At 29.8% G+C, this 21,651-nt stretch overlaps 2 protein-coding genes across 4 annotated transcripts in view; both read left to right on the plus strand.

The window, feature by feature from the left end:
- LOC100203879 (uncharacterized) overlaps positions 1–6,627 on the plus strand; it is a 13,573-nt gene extending 6,946 nt beyond the window's left edge. For both annotated transcript variants that reach the window (XM_065791635.1, XM_065791634.1), the window contains exon 4: positions 5,959–6,627. In XM_065791635.1, the coding sequence (XP_065647707.1) occupies positions 5,959–6,165 (207 nt within the window). In that variant the 3' untranslated portion in view covers positions 6,166–6,627. The remainder of the gene's footprint in view (positions 1–5,958) is intronic.
- A 14,685-nt stretch (positions 6,628–21,312) lies between these two features.
- Positions 21,313–21,651, plus strand: part of LOC105846415 (uncharacterized) — a 71,496-nt gene continuing 71,157 nt past the window's right edge. For both annotated transcript variants that reach the window (XM_065791636.1, XM_065791638.1), the window contains exon 1: positions 21,313–21,438. In XM_065791636.1, the coding sequence (XP_065647708.1) occupies positions 21,384–21,438 (55 nt within the window). In that variant the 5' untranslated portion in view covers positions 21,313–21,383. The remainder of the gene's footprint in view (positions 21,439–21,651) is intronic.

Below are 21,651 nucleotides of genomic sequence, written 5' to 3' on the forward strand. Positions count from 1 at the left end.
AGGCATTACCAATATTATTTATTTTAAAATTTCCCAAAACAATAAAATTATACATATTCGATGAAAAACGTGACAACAACAAATAAAAAATGAAGGAAAGGCAGTGAATTATTGCAATAATTTAGATCTTCCTGTATTTATGAAGGGTAATGTACTCAATGAGTCATCTACCCTTCATCTTCTAGGATTATTTATTTAGTTTTTTTCCTCAAACATCAGCTCTTTGGAATTCGCTTTCTTTATCTTGCTTTCCTGATTTATATAATTTCCAATCTTTTAAGTCGTCTGTCAATCGTTATCTTGCTTTATAAACTTCATCTTTTCTCTTCCAGTAATTTCTAACTCTAATAGTGGTTGCTTGCAGCCTTGTTGCAAGCAAAGATATTAAAAAAAAAAAGAGTTAGTTAGGACTTATAAAAACCATAAAAAACTTTAACTAGCTTATTGCAAAATATTTTAATTTGCTTTATAACAAAATAACTAAAAATTATTAAATTGATAGACGATCATTTGAAAATGAATAGAAGATGTCTTACGAATTATATAATGGAAAGAAATTTGCTGCAAATTATTTTCCATTATATAATTTGATGATATACATGTAAAAATTTTACGTTTAGTTTTCAAAAGCAATTTTTAAGAATCTAATAATAGTTAGTCAATTATTTTGAATTCATTTATGAAGTCAAAAAAAAGGTGGAAAAAATCAAAGAGAATGAGTGCAGTATTTGAAAAAAGAAACAAAACTTGGTTAGACAAAATTATATTTGACTGGAAAAAATAAAAACTTTAAACAAAAACCTGTGGTATGTTTACTTTAACTATGAATAAAATTTATTATGATTTATACAATTTATTTCTATTGTTATAACGATAATTAAATTATTGTTAAATTATTTTTATAATTTAAGATAGAGGCCCTTTAGTGTTGTTTGAAGATGTGTCTGTGCGAAAGAAAAATCACATAGTTTTTGATCTTCTGGATTAATAGAATGCGAACTAACTTTTATATGCAGAGAGTAAAAGTTTGAAAAAAGATAAATGGGGTTATGACATTCAGATGATACGAGTAAACTTAATACTGACGAATCGCTTTTCATAACTTGTTTTGTTAAAGCTAAACTTATCTACTAAGAAATAAAAAAACAATCCTAAAAAAAGGAAACAAAATTGTAACAAGTTAATATCAAGTTTAATTAAACTAGAAAACTAGAAAAATTAAAAGACTAAAAAAATAGTAGATTAAATAAACTAGAAAAATTAATAAAAAAAGTAAATAATAAAAAAAAATTTTATACAACTTTTGTATTCTTTTTTTTAGAGTCGTTAAAAAAAACATCTTTTATAACGATTTAACAACAATTGAAAGTTTTTATATGCAATTTATTTGCGATTTTTACCAGTCCATATAATTAAGAAACTAATTTGCTATGTGCTCTAGAACTATGATAAATTTTGTTAATTTTTTTTCTTATGTTTATTTGTTTTGTACGTCTTTTCACTTTTAAAAATGTTTTTGCTATATTTGACATTTTTCTCTCAAAACTTATATAATAGGAAAATAAGAAAATAAATTGTTATTTATTTGTAAAATAAATTTTTGTAATGGCGGATTAAGTAAAACAAAAGAATAATATGGTTTCTTTAATAAATGTATTTACTGTATTTGATGCATGTCTAAAATTGTTTCTTTTATAATTCTCAATGTCTAATGTTAATATGAATTACTAGAAGTAATGAACATAATGATTTCTTTGTTTAAAAAAATGTATTTGAGAATTTAAAAAAAAGTTTTAAATAGGCTACTAATCATTTCATTAAAAAAATGCAGTTAAGTAACAATACACAAGCTTTTGGAGCATCGTCAATAACATTAGTTCATCAGCAAATAAACTATCGGGTTAAATGCACAATTTGGATAATTCTACATTAGTGCAAACTATTTCAATGGGGGTATTGAAAACAACCAAGTATTTTATATTTAAATATTAGTATTAATGACTTTTTATTTTTTTACATAAAAAACTTATTAAAAAAATAATTTTTTTTACAAATAAATAGCAATTAGTTTTCTCGCTTTCTCGTGCATTTATAAAAACAGTAAAGTTTAGCAAAAACATTTGGAAAACATATTTAAAGACTGTCAACTTTTTTACTCTTATCAATTTTGGTAGTGGAAAATAACAAACGCCCTAAAAATAAGAAAACAAAAACATTAAAATATTTAGGTATATTATTTTTTTGGACAGCAATTTTCTTTTTTTATTATAAAATTTTTTTAGCTTATTTTATTTAGATTTTCTATTTTGCATAGTCTTCGGTTCTTTTTTTCGAGTATTCTTGTTTTATTCTCTTTAGTTTCTTATAGCTTTATTTTGCCGCAAATTCTCAAAACGCTTACTATAAAAACGTGGTCAAGTTGTCTAAAAAAATTACTTTAAGTGTGGACAAACGAGGCGTGCGATAGCGCGCCCTTCCTGGAAAGGCTTGTACAACATATTGTATATATAACAATGATAGATGGAAAAATTCTATTACTTCCACAGCTATTAACTATTATTTCCACAGCTACCAACTTTGCATGCTTGGATAAGGTTTTTAGAATGTATGCTCCATATCTCGTACAAGATGCCAATTATGAATTGGCAGGCTAGGACTAAAGAAGAAAAAAGTATTGTTAAACTGAGAAAGGTCTATGTTCAAGCTGAATTTCAAAAAAGGATGGTCCTTGTCATAGACCGACCAAGAGTAGGTAGGGCAGGTACATCAAATGATGGTAACACAGCTAGACGATTTTTTCAGCAATACAATGTCTCAGCTAAAATAATGAACATAGATGCAAATCTTATGAAAAGGCTTCATATTATTCTGGCCACAATGTCATATGATTATGACATTAACGCATCAAAATTTAAAACATTCTGTTGGAAAACTGCTTCACTATATGTAGACCTGTACCCTTGGTATCCTATGACCCAAACACTTCAAAAGATTTTGATTCATGGCTATGAAGTCATTGAATTATTTTCTCTTTCATTAGTTATGTTTTCTGAAGAGGCTCATGAGGCTTCCAATAAGGTTTTTAAGGTCTTTTGTAAAAATTTTATAAGAAAATGTGATCGGAAAGAAAACAATTTAGACCTTTTTTTGCCATTTTTTATGCGCATCTGATCTTTTAATTTGCACATTTAGAAAGAAGATGCATAACAAAAAAAAAAGTCTGCTATCTGGTGTCATTGAACTATTGCATGATCCAACAACAGAAAAATCTACTTAAAATATAAATTTAAATAATATCCTTATTGTTAATTTGTTGGGCGATTTAATGGAATTTTTTATAAATGGAAAATATTGGAGTTTTTAAATAGTTTGGGTAATTATGTAATAAAATTTAAGTTTTTCAAAACAAATGATTTTTTTTCCGCAGATTGTGTTCTTCAATGTAATAAGCTGTTTCTAATAAAAAAAGTTAATAAAATTTTTGTTTTGGGGGTTTTGGATTGAAAATGTCACTTTTGACCCACTGCAGCATAACTGGTCAAGTTTATAAAAATAAAAATTTGTTAAAATGTGTGCTAAAGTTTCATTTTTTTAATAGAATATTTTTTGTAAATTTTGTATTATTTTGTTATACCACCCGTATCAAAATATTGTGAATTTTTTTTGAAATTTAAATGTTTTGATTAAAAAATTTTTTATTTTAAATTGAAAATCGTAAAGTTTTTCAAATTTTAAAAATAACTAAAAACTAAAAGCAAGTACTAGTACCCAAACTGCTGATAAATAGCAGCTATTTATTTAATTTTTTTGATAAAAATTTGACAAATGTTATGATTTAATTATATTTTTCATTACGTTTTAAGGCCCATAACCAAACTTTTTTTAAGGGGGATGACAAATTTTTTACTGTTGCCCACTGTTTTTTTAAACAAAATTTAAAGGCCAGTTTAAAAATATTATAATTAAACACAAAATTTCCTGCAATTTTTAATATAATGTAAGTGATGAAAAATGAATAAACAACAAACATTTGGTCTCAATGATAAGTATTCAATTAATTACAACAGTTGTTAATTGTTTAAAAGGAAGGAGACAAGCTCTAATCTTCTTGGATGTCATTTTGCAAATATTTTAATGGCCACATCTAAAACAAAGTTATAATCATAGTGCATGTGCGTTAAAGCCAAATCAGGAAGTTGTTCCTGATTTGTTCGCTTCCCATTCTTCCACATTCTGATCACTTCCATAATGAATCATAGCTTTTTAAATCATTTCAGATAGCTCCACTGAAGTTTTCACAAAGAAAATAGAAGGTACAAAACTTAACAACAAATTAATTGAAAGATATATTTAAATCTGCTGATTTAAATATATCTTTCAAATAAACTAATATATGATCTATAAATGGAATGATGAGAGACCTTTTGAAATATTCTTTAAACATTTCAAAGGTTGGATTTGCTTGATGAGCTTGTTGGGCTGTGTATAATCATGATGTTACTTGCTCTACACTTGATTTTTTGGCAAGAATTGATGCATGCTTATATTTGATTTTTCCTGCAACCTAACTATAGGCTTACAAAGAAACCACATATTAGCTGTAGTGTAACTAATGGTTAAATTAAATCAAAACTCCTAAATGCTTTTAGATAAGACAGTGCTCGACGTTTGTCTTCAGCAGTCCACTCATGCAGCCATTTGTCATATTTATTATTATTGCCACATCGGTTCTTAGAAATGACTTCATAAAGTATTATCATTAACGGATGAGTTAAACAAAATTTTTCCTAACCATCTAAATTTTCAACCCATCTTGTAACTCAAATATCAGTAAGAATCTTTGGTCTATTCAATGTGTGAAATTGGTTTTCGTTTTGGTACACCAACTTAAAAAGTTCACTTTGCGCTATTTTTTATCCATTTTGTAATCATCTTCATTATGTCTAAATTATTTCTTATTTCAGGTATTTTGCAAGAATGACTAATAATCAAATTCAGTCTATAACACTCATTGGGCAATTAGTGTATAATACTTTTGGTTGAATGCTCAGAAATTGGGCTTTTAAATCTGATAATGAACCTGAGATTGATGCTGCACCATCGTGTTCTTGGGCTCTCATTTTTTCAATATTCAAATTAAGGTTATATAAAGTTATCTTAATTTTAGTAAAAATATCTTTGACTTTCAAATGCTCCAACTTTACAAATGCCACAAACTCCTTGTGTATCTCGTGTTTCATATCAACAAATCTTAGTACAAAGGATAGTTGCTCTGTGTAATGAGAAAAATATTTGGCTTTTTTTATTTTTTTTATTGTAGTAGTTTGCACCATACGTTTTGAAACCTACCCATTTTTTCATATGGAGGGTGACAGCCACCCTACTCACCCCCCCCCCCCCTTCCCTTAGTTACAAGCCTGTATATATACACACACACACATATATATAATATATATATTATATATATATATATATATATATTATATATATATATATATATATATTATATATATATATATATATATATATATATATATATATATATATATATATATATATATATATATATATATATATATATATGTAATATATATATAATATATATATATATATAATATATATAATATATATATAGATTATATATATATATAATATATATATATATATATATATATATATATATATATATATATATATATATATATATAACATGTATATATATATAATATATGCTATATATTTTATATATATTGTACATGTTATATATGTCTATATGTGTGGTAACATTAGTTCTAAATAAGAAACTAAAAGTTGTTATGAAACGTCAAAAGATTTAACACATTCATCTAATTTGTTGATTTTAATTTATTCTTATATTATCAGCTATTTTTATTATTTAGATAGGAAATATATTGCAATAATTAAATAATAAGTTTTCTTTACAACTTCATTTTCAAGGCAGCATCTACTTTACATCAGAAAAAATTGCCACTTTCATCGCCAAAGTCTAATAAAAGTTTTCTGCCAAGTCCTCCAATCATGCAACCTAACACATTTCAACCCGATTTTTTTTTACAATGTCGAAATTTTAAAGGTATGCCTGTCCGAAATACTACCGAAGGTGATCGAAAATCGAATTATCACCTTACAAAAGTTGTACATTGAAAGCCAACAAATAAAGGTTATATTATTATTTACGCTGTTAAATCTCAATTATGTTAATGGTATGTGATGTAAAATAAAGTGTGCTTTGTTTGTGGTATTGTTAAATTTCAATTACGTTGACGTTTTAAGTGCTAATGGTATAATTGAAAGTAATGTTTTTGAATTATTCTTGTATATAATGATTTTTTTAATTGTAAATATTTATTTATGTGCATTTACACATAAATATGTGTACACACACACACACACACACACACACACACACACACACACACACACACACACACACACACACACACACACACACACATACGCACACATACGCACGCGCACACACACAAGTAAACACTCGCATATATGTATATATAATTAAAAAGATATTTTTAGCGAGATTTTTAAAACGGAGTAATAAATTAATGTTATACTAAAAATAATTTTTTACTATTAAAAAATCGTTATGTATTTTTTATTGTTGTTGTCAAGTGCTCAGAATTTTAGTCTATAAGAAAGGTTGAAATGTTCTTAGAATTTCGATGCAATAAGTTTTAATTTGTTTATCATTAGATCATTAGGACGCTCATGAAGTACGAATAAAAAATAAAGTGGCTTTAGAAACGGTTTGCTTAGTTTCCATTCTTGGCGCCGTGTTGTTTCGCATTTATATTAATTAAATTTAATTTTTATTAAGTCTATAAAACGGCTCTATTTGCTAATGACATACCTACATACACCGGTCTGCGTCTTTACAAAGGCGAAGAATAGCTATTTAAATCCACTATAGGGTGGGGTGATAATTACTTTTTTTGAAAATTTAGGTTTGTTCTTATAATAAAATAAAATTGGGTTAATAAAATATTTGAATAAAAATTAGTAATCATGTTTTATAAAAACATGTCTAAAATAATTTATTTAAAAGAAAACCGTAAAAAGCTTTCAGAAAGTTCCAGGATTTAATTTTCTGAAATTTCTAGTAGTAGTGAACCTCCTGAGGATGTTTTATTACTACTGCAAAATCCTAAAAGCTCTTGCAATTTAATTCAACTTGAGAAAATACATTTATAACAAGGTAACATTTATAGACAGTTAACAGCAATTCCACATGCCATCGATGTTTTGCTTTTATCGAGGAAATACAATTTTATAATACCTGTGTATAAAATATATTTTAAATTTATATTATTTTGCTAAAAAAATATATGTTCTTTAGGATAATTTTTTATTTATTTTTTACTTTCTATTTTACAAGTTATTACAGATTAAGAGCGTCGCGGCGTTACAAATCGATGTCAAGTTGTGACGCGCGTATTTTAAGCTCTATCTGTAAAAATATAAAAATAAATTAGGAAAAGTTTAGTTTTTATAATGCAGTTAGGCTATTTCAATAATATAATAAAGTTTACTTTTTATTTTAAAAATCTAAATACCGCAGACTTTTATTTTCTCCGTTAAAAACGCATTAACGCGTGTCATGGAATTGCTGTTAAGTAGACTTCATACAGAGCTGGCTAAAAAGATCCGACCACTAAGGTTTTTAAACAGAAACGTAATACCACTTAAATTTAATGATAATATGATTGAATTAAACGCAACAAACAACATTCACATAAGTCAATGACACACTTTCGAAGAAACCAACAAGTAGTTCACATCAGGAAAGAGTTACCTCAAACGTCTTCCTCCGGCTTTGAGGACAGCTATTCTTTGAGGCATAGAGGCAACAAGAGAGTCACAGTAATCAGGTGTTATTTTTGGGACCACGCCTCCAGTATAGCCTCCTTCAGAGTTATCGCCGACGTCGAGTTTGCTTTTGCCACTTCTGCTTTCAATTTTACCCAGCAATTTTCAATCGGGTTTAAATCCGGTGACGAGCCAAGTCACGGAGCAAGAACATTGATGAAATTCTCTTGAAACCATGTCTTGACGATCTTTGCCTGATGACATGGCACGCTGTCATGCATAAAGATGTCACAGTTGCAAGTTCTGAGCCAAATAGGAACATTTTCCTTTATTATTTGCAAATAGTTAACAGCTTTGATAGTTTCACCTGACGGCATGAGACAAATTTCCGCTCGACCTCTGGCAGTAATTGCTCCCAAATCATAATTGCAGGGCAATGTTTTACCGTTGGAGCAACATAACGGGCATTGTAGCGTGTGTTTGGTGGCCGTCGAACATTTACTTTATGCGTAGCAAACTGTTTCACTTGCGATTCGTCTGAGAACATGACACATCGCCACATTGCTACGGTCCAATTTTTATGTGCTTTACAAAATTTGAGACGGTCACGAATATTTTTCTGAGGTAGTCGTTGTTTTAATGCAGCGCGATAGGATCGAAGACTGAAATCGTCCACAAGACGTCGCCGAATGGTGCGAGAGCTCACATTCACATTAGGAGGCAGTTCATTGAGAATTTGTGAAGATGATGCCAGTGGGTCCTTCGTGGCTGCACGGCGGATCATAGCGTCAGTTTTGATGTAGTACATCTCGGCTGCCACTGGATCTTCCTGCAGCGCTGGTGCCTGTTGACTTGATGTGCCGAATGACGTCGTGAACAGTTGTCTTAGGCATTTGTAAACGTGCGCCAATCGCACGTTCAGACTTATCGTCTTTCCTGGTGATGTTGTTGCCATAGTCAAATGCAAATAGTAATTCACAGCCACGCATGCAATGATATATATATCAATGGTACAATTATTTTGATTGGCTGATAACTAGCCAATCACGCATGCAAAGCGTGATGGTAAAATTCCGAGGAAAGCGCCTACATTATAATGTACATTCTGTATACATAAACAATGCGTGGTCGGATCTTTTTGGACAGCACTGTATGCAGGATGACCTTGCATATAAAGATCACTTAGCAACAATGCAGTATAACAAAAATTTTATTTGATCTAAAGTTATTAGTCGCAACATATTATGTGACTGAAGTAGAAGTAAAAGGCGGGTTTGAATTCACTTATCTTTTTTCACCCCTCCAAAACTTTTTGGCATCGGGTTTAACGCCACTTGACGCTTTCACAATAGCGGTGACAGGGAAATAGCTGTTTCCCTGAGGAAACAGCTATTTCTCTGTCACCGCTAATTATTACTATGTCACCGCTGGTTTATTACTATCAAGCGTCCAGTCCATGGAGGGGAGGATATCGATTATCATGTTTACTTAAAAAAATTAGAAAATATGATTATAATAGGTACGTGTGCAAAATTTTTAAACTATTCAAATATTCAATTATTATAAATCATTGTAAAGAACTTTAAATCAGTATTACAATGGTGAAAATTTCATAAAAAAACAATGATTCTACTAAAAGTTATGCCCATTTAAGTGACAAAAATTCAATATAAGGAATGCTTAAGATGGTAAGCTGGTAAAAAACATGAAAATTTTTTTTTAACTGTTTTGAATTCAAAATTTATCATAGATTTCAAAAATATATATTGTCATTGTGTTTTTTTTATTTTTTGTTTAAAAAAACAAGGTTTTTTAGGGTATGGGTAAAATTTTGATTTAAAAATTTTTAAAATATTTTCTTCATCTATTGAAAAATATAATATTCGGTACTCCCATTACATTGGCGATGGCGATACTGAATCCTTTAAAAAAGTTAAAGAATCAAAGCCATATGGTGAAGATTTGGAACCTATAAAATCTGAATGTGTTGGCCATGTTCAAAAGAGACTTGGCACACTCCGCAAACTTCGTGTTAGCATGAAAGGTAAAACCTTATCAGATGGCAAAGGACTTAGCGGGAGGGAAGATTAACTGATAATAGTGTTAACGAAATGCAGAACTATTTTGGCATGGCTATTCACCAAAACTCTCTTTCAAGTTGGAATGGTAACAAAAGTACTGCTTTGTATATGATGAAAAATAGTGTACTGGCAGTGTTGTGGCACTGTACAAGTATTAAAGATCCTGTTCGTCAAGTTCGTCACCGCTACTAATGATAGTTGGTGTCACTGCTACTAATAATAGTTGGTGTAACCCGCACTAATGATAGTTGGTGTAATTACTGGAAAAATATCAAGCGGTACAAACCATCAGTTAATTTACCAATTGAAGTGAAAACTGCAATCTATCCAATTTTTAAGGATTTACGTAGAGATGATCTTTTGAGTCGCTGTTTAGATGGATCCACTCAAAACCCAAATGAGGCTCTGAATCAAATTGTGTGGAAAAGATGTCCAAAAGATACTTTTGTTTCAAAAACCACTGTAGAAATTGGAGTTGCATCTGCAATAATAAGTTTTAATGATGGTATATCTGGACTTGTACAACTTTTTGATAAAATGAAATTGTCTTTTGGAACAAAAACAATTATAGGTTCAATCAAAAATGACACATTTCGGATTCAAAATATAAATAAAAAATCAACCAAAAAGAGTATGGAAAGAAGAAAATTGATTAGAGCAAAGAGAAAAGGATATTTGGACAAAAAAAAAGAACTAGAAGGAGAGGAATCATACCAACTTGGAAATTTTTGAGATTTTTTTTTTTATGTATTGTTTTCTTGGTTTTTTAAAATCTTGTTGTAGGTTAACGAAAACATAGATTTTGGAAGATCTATTTGAGCTTTCATCTTAAAATTTTTAACACTTGTTTAAATTATAGAGCACTAGTGCCTAAAGCAGAATAAACCTATATACCCAAGTACTTAATGAGAAACCAGTCACTGAGCATTGAACTGTTTATCTAAAAAATTCAAAGTTAAAAGAATCTTCGCCATTTTGAAACGGTTGATCAATTTTTAAAAATTTTGCTTTAGGCACTAGATAATTATATATTTTTTTACTGTAGCAAATTTCATACTAGTTATAGATCTCTTAATACCCATGATTTGCTTTTTAGCTTATTTTTAAAATTTTTGCTGACTCATCAAAAAATAATTAATTTTTTGAAGATTTTTTTTTTTGTAATATTTATTTTTATGATGACTGTTGTGTGTGTTAATTTCACTCAAACAATAAATATTAAACATTCTAGTTTTTTTACCAACTTACCAAGAAAACTGCAACCAACTTAAAAAATTAGCGTTCGGCTTACGGTAGTTTTATAATATAACTTCATTGTTTAGTTTTTAGCGTATTACTTTGCCTCGGTTATATTGTTATTCAACTTATAACAGAAAAAAATTAATATTGTTTAATTAAAAAAATTATTTTTATTAACGAATTAAAAAAATTATAAATAATAATAATATAAATCAATTTTTATATGATTAAAGATTTTATTCATAAATTTATTTATTTTATCACTTTTTTTTTAAAGATAATACTTATTATATTACACTTTACTTTATATATATAGGCTTATATATTAAAACGCGTAGTCCATTTGTTGCGTTATTATATATGTACATAGCCTTCTAGAAGGTTAACAGTGAACTGAAAGAAAATAATAATCTCTTTAATTATATCTATTTTTTGCAAGCGAAAAATATGACTCGAGGAAAAAGTCGAAAAAGGACGTGATTTGTGTAATAGCAAAAGTTTTTGGGAAAACAAGTTTTCCCCACCGAACCATTGTTATTACTTAAGCCACATAATTTTTCCACTTAAGCCATGATAGATACTAAAAAAATACTATAATAAAAATTGTTTAACTACTTTGACAATTAGCGATAACATTTCATGTTAGTTAGTATTTAGAGAGATAACATTTCATGTTAGTTAGTATTTAGAGAGATGAAGACATGTATTTAGAAAAAGCGCTTCAGAATATCTTTTATGTATCGCCTCGATTAACATCGAATAATACGCCCACCCAAAAAAAATAAAAATATTTATTTGTTTTAAAATATACTTCGTAATATAAAATTTAAACTAAATTAATTGTTTTCCATATGCTTATTAATGTTTTTAACAAAATTGTGGCTATGAAAATAGCCTAGTTTTGAAGCAAATCTAGCATTGACATCCAAAGATATAAAAAGTCAATCCTTCGAGAATATCTAAAAAGAAAAATATAGATTTTTAGATAAATATATAGATCACTATAGCACAACCATTATTAGTAGAGAAGGCATATGTCCTGAAAAATAAACTAATATCTAATATTTTATAAATATTTTATTACTGCATAATTTAATCCATAAATATAAATTAACCTCTTTCCTGACTTATTAAAAAATCCATAGAAACGAGTCTATTTTTCAGTTTTCATGCTGTGAGTTAAAACCTAGCAATGATAGATAAAATACATCAGATATTTAAAATAATTACTAAAAAAAAAGCCTATCAAAAATTAGGGGAAAAAAAGGTTTTTGTTTTAGGTTAAAAATAAATTAAAATAACTTAGCTTCTGATGCATAACACATTATGCCATTAAAACAGAAATATCAATGGAACTAAATGAATTCTTTGATTTGTTGCCTGAAAAAGAAAAGATATGATGTATAAAAATAATAACCAAAAAAACTGATTTCTATACTGATTGATTTAAACTACATAACATCTTGGTGTCCATGCATTCAAAAGTCATCTTTTTAAGTTGAAACACTATATCAAAAGCCAAGTGATTGGCTCAAAGCCAATAGTAAATGAGCTTTGGTTTCCCATTGCATGTTGCAACAAAGTCAACCCCTTTTGTTGGAAGTCGGTAACTACCCGACTACCTAAAATAAGATCTGATACATAAAAATAATCAATGAAAGAATTATAAATCTTTTCATAATCTTATCAACAACAACAAAAAAAGAGGGTGAGGGGGCTTAATATACACATTAGGAATTGAAAAAATATTGCTAACCAAGACACTTACCTAATATCTGTAAATGAAAATTATTAATGCAAGTATATAAACCATATTATGATTTACAATTACACATACCTTATTATAATCAATTTGCACATCATTTTTTAATGATATTACCATATTATTACTAATGATGTCTGCAAATAGTTGGTATTTGCTCATTTCATACTCATCAGCATCATCATCCTCATTCATATAGCCCTTGCTTTATAAGCAGGAGGTCCAGGTTCGAAACAAGCTCTGGACAAATTTTTGCGTCACGGTAAGGAAGGAGGCGTGAACTTCCCGGTTAAATGCACTTCCGCGGTGCTCTGTGAAATTACACCTAGCTCATGCATCATTTGTTTCACAGTTGTGCAATGTGGAATGTGACTAAATCGATAGCCAATATGTTCTCCAATTTTACTGAGCAGTTGTGGAACACTATGTGTAAGAACTTGGTACACAAGTATGTCATATATAAGTGCTCTAATATCTGCTGAGTAGTATTTTTCATTTTTGGTGTTTTGTGTTATTTGTTGCACTTGCTCCACTTTTTCCTGTAAAATCAGTTTGTCATTTTGCAGTACAAAAATTTCAGAATTTTTGTCAGCAAGTTGTTGGCTTAACATAGTCTTTCGATAAGATAAGTTGCTTTGGGTAAATGTCAACTTTTGTTTTAAAATAAAAATGTAATTTTGAAGTTTCTTTAACTGTAAATTCAAATACTTTTCCTTTAATTTTTTTCGAAGATTAAGGATAGTCTTTTCTTTGCAAGCAATAACCTGATTTAGATATTTAAATTGGTATGGCCGGGCCTTTACTTTTTCTCTTAACTCTTTTAGATCCTCTTTATGCTTTCGTTTTTTATTTGCCATTTCATTTGCCAAAATGGTTAACCTCTTTTGCAAAATTTTTTCCTTGGACATAACTGATTAGCTCTCAACCAGGGTAGTAGTGGTTTATGAGAAGAGGTTATTAGAGTGAGACCAGATAAAGAAGGAGATAAGTGATTACTATTTGATACAGATAAAACGCTAATGTTTTGAGTAGATAAAATAGAAGAACACGAAACAATGTTACTTGAACTTGATTTTAATAAATTGTTTAGAATTCCTTTAAAAATTACGTGCATAGAATTTGGATCTATTTACTAGTTGCACAATCTGACTTTTACATATTTTGAAAATAAAAAGTTTATTGACTATTTCAACAGTTGTTTTAAATAATTCATTGTTTGATTTAAATATAATTAATATATGTCCATTTCTACATTCAACATTTTAATGAATTGGCATTGTAAAGTTACAAGCTATATAATTTTTGGCTTCACCATATAATAGATGATTCATTTTAGGTCCCATAATGCTCTAAAAAAAATTTTAATAATCATAATAATTACTTTATTGATTCAACATTAATTGCTAATACTTTTTTTTTCTTTTACAACTAAAAGCTATATTGCATGCAACAGAAAAAAAATCACTTTTTTTTTCTGTTAATATCTTAAATAAAAAAAAATATCTTAAATAAAGTATATATAAATAAATATATAGCATGGTTTTTTTTGTGTGTGTAAATCATGTTTTGAATACTTTAGAAAAATCACCAATAAGTTTAATAAAGTTTTATTTTTCTAATAAAACAACTTTGAATAAAAAAATTCACTTCCAGAACAGGAACGAAGTTTTCAATAGGAATGAAATTACTAAAAACGTTAAAAACTGCAAAAAAAAAAAAAAAAAAAATTGTAATAAACTTACGATAAATAACGATAAAAATCCATCCTTACAACACCAACTTTGAGCACGCGGCGAAAAAATGGTCACAGATTTCATCTTTAAAATCGGTGCCGTTAATCGCAGATACACAAGTACCTATTATATATTATACTTAATCCAACGGAAGCAAAATGGTTTTTAAGACAAAAGATATTGTTAGCTAATTATCTGAAAAGAAAAGTACTGCTTTAAGTGTATGGTGGTCACCAGCTTTAAAATTTAAATGGAATCACCCTAAAAAAGGTAATAATGATGTTTTATGGGTAAACGTGACATATACAGGTCCTATGGGAATTTCGGGAGACTTGATTTATATAGTTAATGAAGCTCAAGCAGGACGTGTTATCCATAAAAGTGACACAGAAAAAAAGAGACCAATGCTATTACTAAAGAATAAAGAAGACGGTATTAATGAATTTATTTCTTTATTAAACGAAATTTTTATGAGTGAGACTAGTAAACGTGGTGAAGAGTACTTAGAAACAGTATGAAAGAATAATAATGTAAGAGATATAACACATACAAAGAAAGCAGGTGATCTTATCATTACAACACAAATGGCTGAAGAAATAAAGAATTTCTTCCCAATAGAAACAGATTACAATCTGTTAGTAAAAGGAGCGATTATTGTTCTTAATTCTAAAATTGGTTTAAGAAGGGCAATCAGTAAAAGAATTTTATTGAGCATGGATAAAACTAAATTTTATGATAAAAAAAAACTTTACTCAGTACAAGGTAAAACAAGATATAAAGTAGCAAAGTAAATGGGGAGAAAATTTCAAATTATGATATTGAATATTTAATCGAAAAAGAGTGTAAAATTGATGCTATCGTTCACTTGGTAGCACCTGTATGATTCCTATGTGAATTTCACTTCTACTATATGCAAAAGCGGTTATTGTAAAAAAAAACAGAAGAGTATTTATTCTCAGACCTTGATTAAAAAAAAAAAGACATTAATGAAACTTTAAATTAGAGGAAAACATATGACATATATAGTTGAAAAAACATATATCAAATTTTTTTCAAAAAGATTAAAATGGAATTTATTTTAGCAAAAGCAAAAAAAGAAGAATTAATAGAAATAGCAGACTTACATAGAAAAGAGTTCGACAGCTATGTAGAAAGTTTACATGGTTTTCGAATATGTAACTTTTGAAACCGTTTTAAAAAGCTTATTAATAACAAATGAAATTCTTGACTACTCCAATAATAATATAACAAAATATGGGTTTCTAGTTGAGTTACGAAGAAATTAGATGTGTCAAAAGATATTATAAACTCAGCAAAAAGCAAGGAAGCATACAAAGCAAAAACAGTTTATGATAGAGAGTGGGAGAGCTATCAAAAACGCAAATTTATAAATTTTACTATTAGACATTTGCATTTATATTATAAAGATATTGGACTTTAATATTATAAAGATGTTGGACTTTAATGAGCTATCATTTACCGAGCTATCTGAGCTTTTATGTGATAAAGTTTTTTACTCTCAATGAATGGAACTTTTATGTGATAAAGTTTTTTACTCTCAATGAATCGAACTTTTATGTGATAAAGTTTTTTTACTCTCAATGAATGGAAAGAATAAGCAGAAGCGCTATCAGCATCCACTAAACCAGTTAAGCGATCGAAAAATAAATTAGCAAAGGGTCAAACTACTATAACGGATTTCTTTAAACCAGCTCCTCAGCCAGCCCCTCGACCAGCATCTAAGCTAGCCCCTCGGCCAGCTCCAAAGATTGAAGATCCACCAAAATTGAAACTTTCTTCAAAAGAAGTAAATGATTGGTTAATGAATTGGGGTTTAAAATTGATATTACCAGAATTTGATATTAGCAATTAAACTAGTCAGCTTGTGGATTATGTAGCTAAACTTAATTGGCCACAGACATGAATCTGATGCACTTGTATTTATAAATGAAATGAAACCTAAAATTTAAGAGTTAATAGAAAGCAAGATTGAGCAGAAAGTAACATTAATTTTAGTTACTGAACGAGAAAGAACATCACCTAACGGTGATACTGTAACACACATTGTTTACCTACGCTCAGATGTTGCACCTATTCTTAATAAAAATGACATTAAAGATTTTATTGATACAGCTCCAGCGAAAATTAACGAGCTTCTTGAAAAGTTTACTTCTTAGGGTTTAGGTTGGCAACTGAAGCGATGTGAATTACTCCACATTGGGTTCGCTAAATATACTCCATTAAAAGGTAAATCATATATTAAGACTCCAAGCTGCATTTCGAAGCGCTGCGTTATTAATGTTAGAAATACTGATAACCGCTGCTTTGAGTGGGTTGTTTTTAGCGCGCTACACTCTAGCAGATTCTAACCCTCACCGTACTTCAAAGCATGAGAACTTGAATTTTGGAGAGGTTAATTTTGATGAAATCCAGTAAATTTCCCAGTAAAAATAAGCAATATTACAAAGTTCAAATGTAGAAATCCAAGACTTTCAATCAATGTTTTTGTATGGGATAAAGGGTTATACCCTCCTTACATTAGTAATCAAAAAGATAAGACTGATATTCATCTTTTGCTTATTCATCATGAAGATTTAAAATCGTCCTATGCTTGGATTAAAAATCTGGCTGAAATGGTTTATTATACAAGTAAAAATAATACATTAAAACATCCTTGTCGTCGATACCTCCACGTATTCAGCACTGCTAACTTATTGAAAGTTCATCGCGAGGATTGTTTAGGGATTGGAGAATAATCTCAACGCACAGTGATGCCGGAGAAGGTAAAAGATAACTTTTGTAAATTTACAAATCAAGATAAACAAATGTGAGTGCATTAAATTATTTATGCTGACTTTGAATGCTTGAATATTCAAGTGGAAGGTGTTCCTAATGATCCAGCTAAAAGCTCTAAAAGCTCGATTGATTGCAAAGCAAATTTCATGTAGTTATTATTACCTTAAGGTTCGGAGTGATGGTTTTACTGAAGCTTCGACTTTATATCGCGATGCTGATACAGTAGAGCAATTTCTCGCAAGCCTTCAAACTGAGTTGGAAGGAATTAACACAGTGTTTAGGAATTCAGAAAAAATGGTAATGACCGATGGTGACAAAATTTCATATAATAATACAACGGTTTGCTATATTTGCGGTGAAAATCTGAGTAATATTAAAGTAAGAGATCACTGTCGTGTAAATGGAAAATATCGAGGCGCTGCCCACATGGAATGCAATTTTAAGCTTCGCATCAAACCTTACGTTACAAAGGTTCCTGTGGTCTTCCACAATTTGCGTGGCTATGATTCTCATTTGGTTATGCAGGCTCTCGGTAAAACTGGAGGAGGTAAGATTAGCTGTATCTCTAACATAATGGAAAAGTATATGACGTTTAGCTTTAACCAATTACAATTTATCGATAGTTTACAGTTTATGAAGTCATCTCTCGACGCTTTAGCAAAAAATCTTGAAATAGGTGATTTGAATATAACTCAAGCGGCTTAACTGATAGTGAGTTATTACTGCTGAAACGTAAGGTTTCTACCCTTATGAATACGTTGACAGCTTTGATAGATTTAACGAACGATGTTAACCACCTCTGGAAGTTTTTTACTCAAAACTATCAAGAGATGGTATTAAGATTGAAGACTATGAGCACGCGCAAAATGTATGGAACGCTTTTAACTGTGAAACGTTCGACGATTATCATGATATTTATCTTAACACGGATGTTAAACTTTTAGCCAATGTTTTTAAAAAGTTTAGAACGACAAGTATGACTTATTACGGTTTGGACCCAACACACTATTTTAGCGCTCCAGGCATGAGTTGGAATGCACTTTTGAAAAAGACAGGAGTTCAGCTTGAGCTACTTACTGATATAGAACAAGTTGCAACTCTTCACAAACAAATCGTTTATTCGGTCCACAAGACTTTATCAATCTGCTCGAGGATCGCAATGTCGGACTTTAAATTCGGCGGCCAGGCTTGAACAGCAAACTCAAGGTTTCTAGTTTACTTTCCTTCTTGAAAATAGACATTAAATTCAATTTTCTCTACAAGTCGGGAACTGCACCAGTCGCGAATGAGCGCTTGTAGATAAGCGAAAGAGGCTTGACAAAGGTAGTTGCACATTTACTAAGGACCCGCAAATGTAAAATTTTGAGGCGCTTTTATACAAAGTCGATAGAAAAACTTGCTGTGTTGACGAGACAAATTGCTTTAGCACGACTTTCCAAGTCTGGTATCAGACTTTGGGCTCCAAAATAAAAACCGGTTTAAAATAGTCATTCAATAATGAGCACATATCGCCTGCTATTTCTAGCAATGTAATAATGTTCCCGACGCTCTGTTTACTTTGTACATGTGCAGCTAAGCGTTTAGGGTTGCTTTTGGACTCCTTGGCAAGTTTATTTTTTTAGTTGTGTCTGGCAGATTTTACCATTTTAGTAACGTTTTTGCATGCGGTGCGATGTGATTTCTTGAGTAATTTGTGCGTATCGTGACCTGCATTAATGTACTTGGCCCAAGAGGCGCCTTTTGCCTTGACCGCCTAAATAAGATCTGGTGTTACCAATTGCTTCTGTTTCTAAGTGAAGGGAGTATTTGTTGATGGGATGTGTATTTTGATGGCTTTATTACACGTTACTCCTTATATACACTTTTATTAGGAGCTGGTTGTTTACATTTAGACCAGTGAATTCTGTTTCCCAATTACCAGCTGCAATGTGCGCGGTTACAGCTGCGTAGTTTGCTCGATTTCTAATAAGTTGAGCTCGTAGCGGCAAAATTGATGAGTTGGCAAGACCTACAACAGCGAGTTGATCTTCAATGAAACAGTTTGCATGGTTCATCGGAGTGTTGCCGAAAAAATCACTTTGTTCAATGAAGATAGCATAGTCTGGCTCATTTATTATGATCAGGTCAAGTGTGCTGGTGGGTTCCGTTGAAACCGTCATATAGTAACATTGCCGAGCAGTTTATATTTGCCAGTATCTACCTAAGAGTAAGAACCGAATCATTAAGGTCGTGTGGAAAATATCAGCAGCGAAGGAGTAACAATTCTTCACCAAGTTTTATTTTTAACAGATTTGCTCAAATGATGTTGAGTTGAGCTGAGTTGCATTAACTTTGTTGTTTTTTATCTATTTTTGTGTAAATGGTAACTCCACCGCCCCTATTGTCTCTGTCTTTGCAATGTGGTTGATAGCTGGGTATGGCAACGTCTGATAAATCTGTCAACTAAGTTTCCGCAAAAAATATGACGTGTGTCTCATCATTGAGTGAGAATTAGTTGTTTGCCCAGTAGCATAGATGACTAGGTGGAACGGTGGAAGCTTTGGGCTGGATTGATTTTATCTTATCTTTAGTTATCTGTCTATGAAGTCTAGTTGGCAGTGGAGATTCCTGAGTTAGAAGCAGCTGTGCAATTAGCGTAGTCAGCCAGGGCTCGGCTTGGGATGCAAATACGTAGCACTATTTGGACGTTGATTCGATGAGATTGATGCGACCGGTTCTTCAATGCATAGCATTATCTAGAATGATAGATGCGGCGAGTTCGCTTTTTAGCTTCTTGAGTTTGGTGCGTGTGGCGTTGAACTCGGTTTGTTGCTTCGACGTCCTGTCTTTGCGTCTCCAACTAGCTTTTCATTGTCTACTGTGCTAGACTTGTTAAGACCAACTACAATGACGTTTAACTTGCGATTTCAAATATTTTTGTTTTGAGCAATTATAAAAGTACTTGCTGACGTTTATGTTTGTTCTCATTTTCATCATTTATCCCCTAAGCAAAGATAAAAATGATGGCGTGGCTGATGATTTTATTTATTTCACTTCATTAATATTTTTGACCAAAAAATCAGTTTTTGCTTTTTAGGGCTTACTATTACTTTACTTTTTAGGGCTTTCTTTACCAGATCCTTTCATATAATTCAAATTTTACCATATCCTTTCATATAATTCAAATTTTACCAGATCCTTTTATATAATTCAAATTTTACCAGATCCTTTCATATAATTCAAATTTTACCATATCCTTTCATATAATTCAAATTTTACCAGATCCTTTTATATAATTCAAATTTTACCAGATCCTTTCATATAATTCAAATTTTACCAGATCGTTTCATATAATTCAAATTTTACCAGATCCTTTCATATAATTCAAATTTTACCAGATCCTTTCATATAATTCAAATTTTGGCAGATCCTTTCATATAATTCAAATTTTAACATTAAAATATCCAAATATAAGGAGTTGATTTAAAGTAGTATTACTTTATAAAAGGCATTTTTTTAAAGAGATTATTTAGCGGTGGACATGATTTTGTTATGCTAAATAATACTATTTTATTTAATATTCTAATAAACTTTTTAATAAAAAAATAAAAAAGTTGCAAATACTAGACTAGTTGTAAATATTTATTCAAATTTGTTTAAAGTATTTTTGACATTAAATTTTAATTAATAATGAAAAAAATTAAAATTTTTATTAATAAATTGCAATTTAAATCTATAACTTCATAAGTAATATTGGCGGTACATTTAAAACATACAAAAACTTTAAAACTTTTGAAAGGTTGCGAAAATCCAGCTTTCAGACAGATATAACACAGTTGAGTTAACATGTTCACAAAGTGCAAAACTATATGACAAGTATATCTATATTTAGAGAACTAAAAGGTTGTATAATATGCCTTGTTAAAGATATATATATTATTCTAAAAAGTCATGTTTTATAATTTTCTTTTGATAACGATGCTTATAGAGTTTGTTACTTTAAAAGGTATTATTTTTATTAAATATGTTTCCCACATTTTTGTAATAATTTCTTTTTAATTTTTTCTGCAAAACTTTATTAATGCTGCGTTTATTTACTTTAACAGTTTTGCTTTAAAAACAAATCTAAAAACTTTTATAAGTTTTACTGTAAAAACCAGATTTACAGCAGAAGCGGTGTGGGATATAAACCAGATTTACAGCAGAAGCGGTGTGGGAT

Source organism: Hydra vulgaris, chromosome 02 (assembly GCF_038396675.1).
Source record: "Hydra vulgaris chromosome 02, alternate assembly HydraT2T_AEP".
NCBI lineage: Eukaryota > Metazoa > Cnidaria > Hydrozoa > Anthoathecata > Hydridae > Hydra > Hydra vulgaris.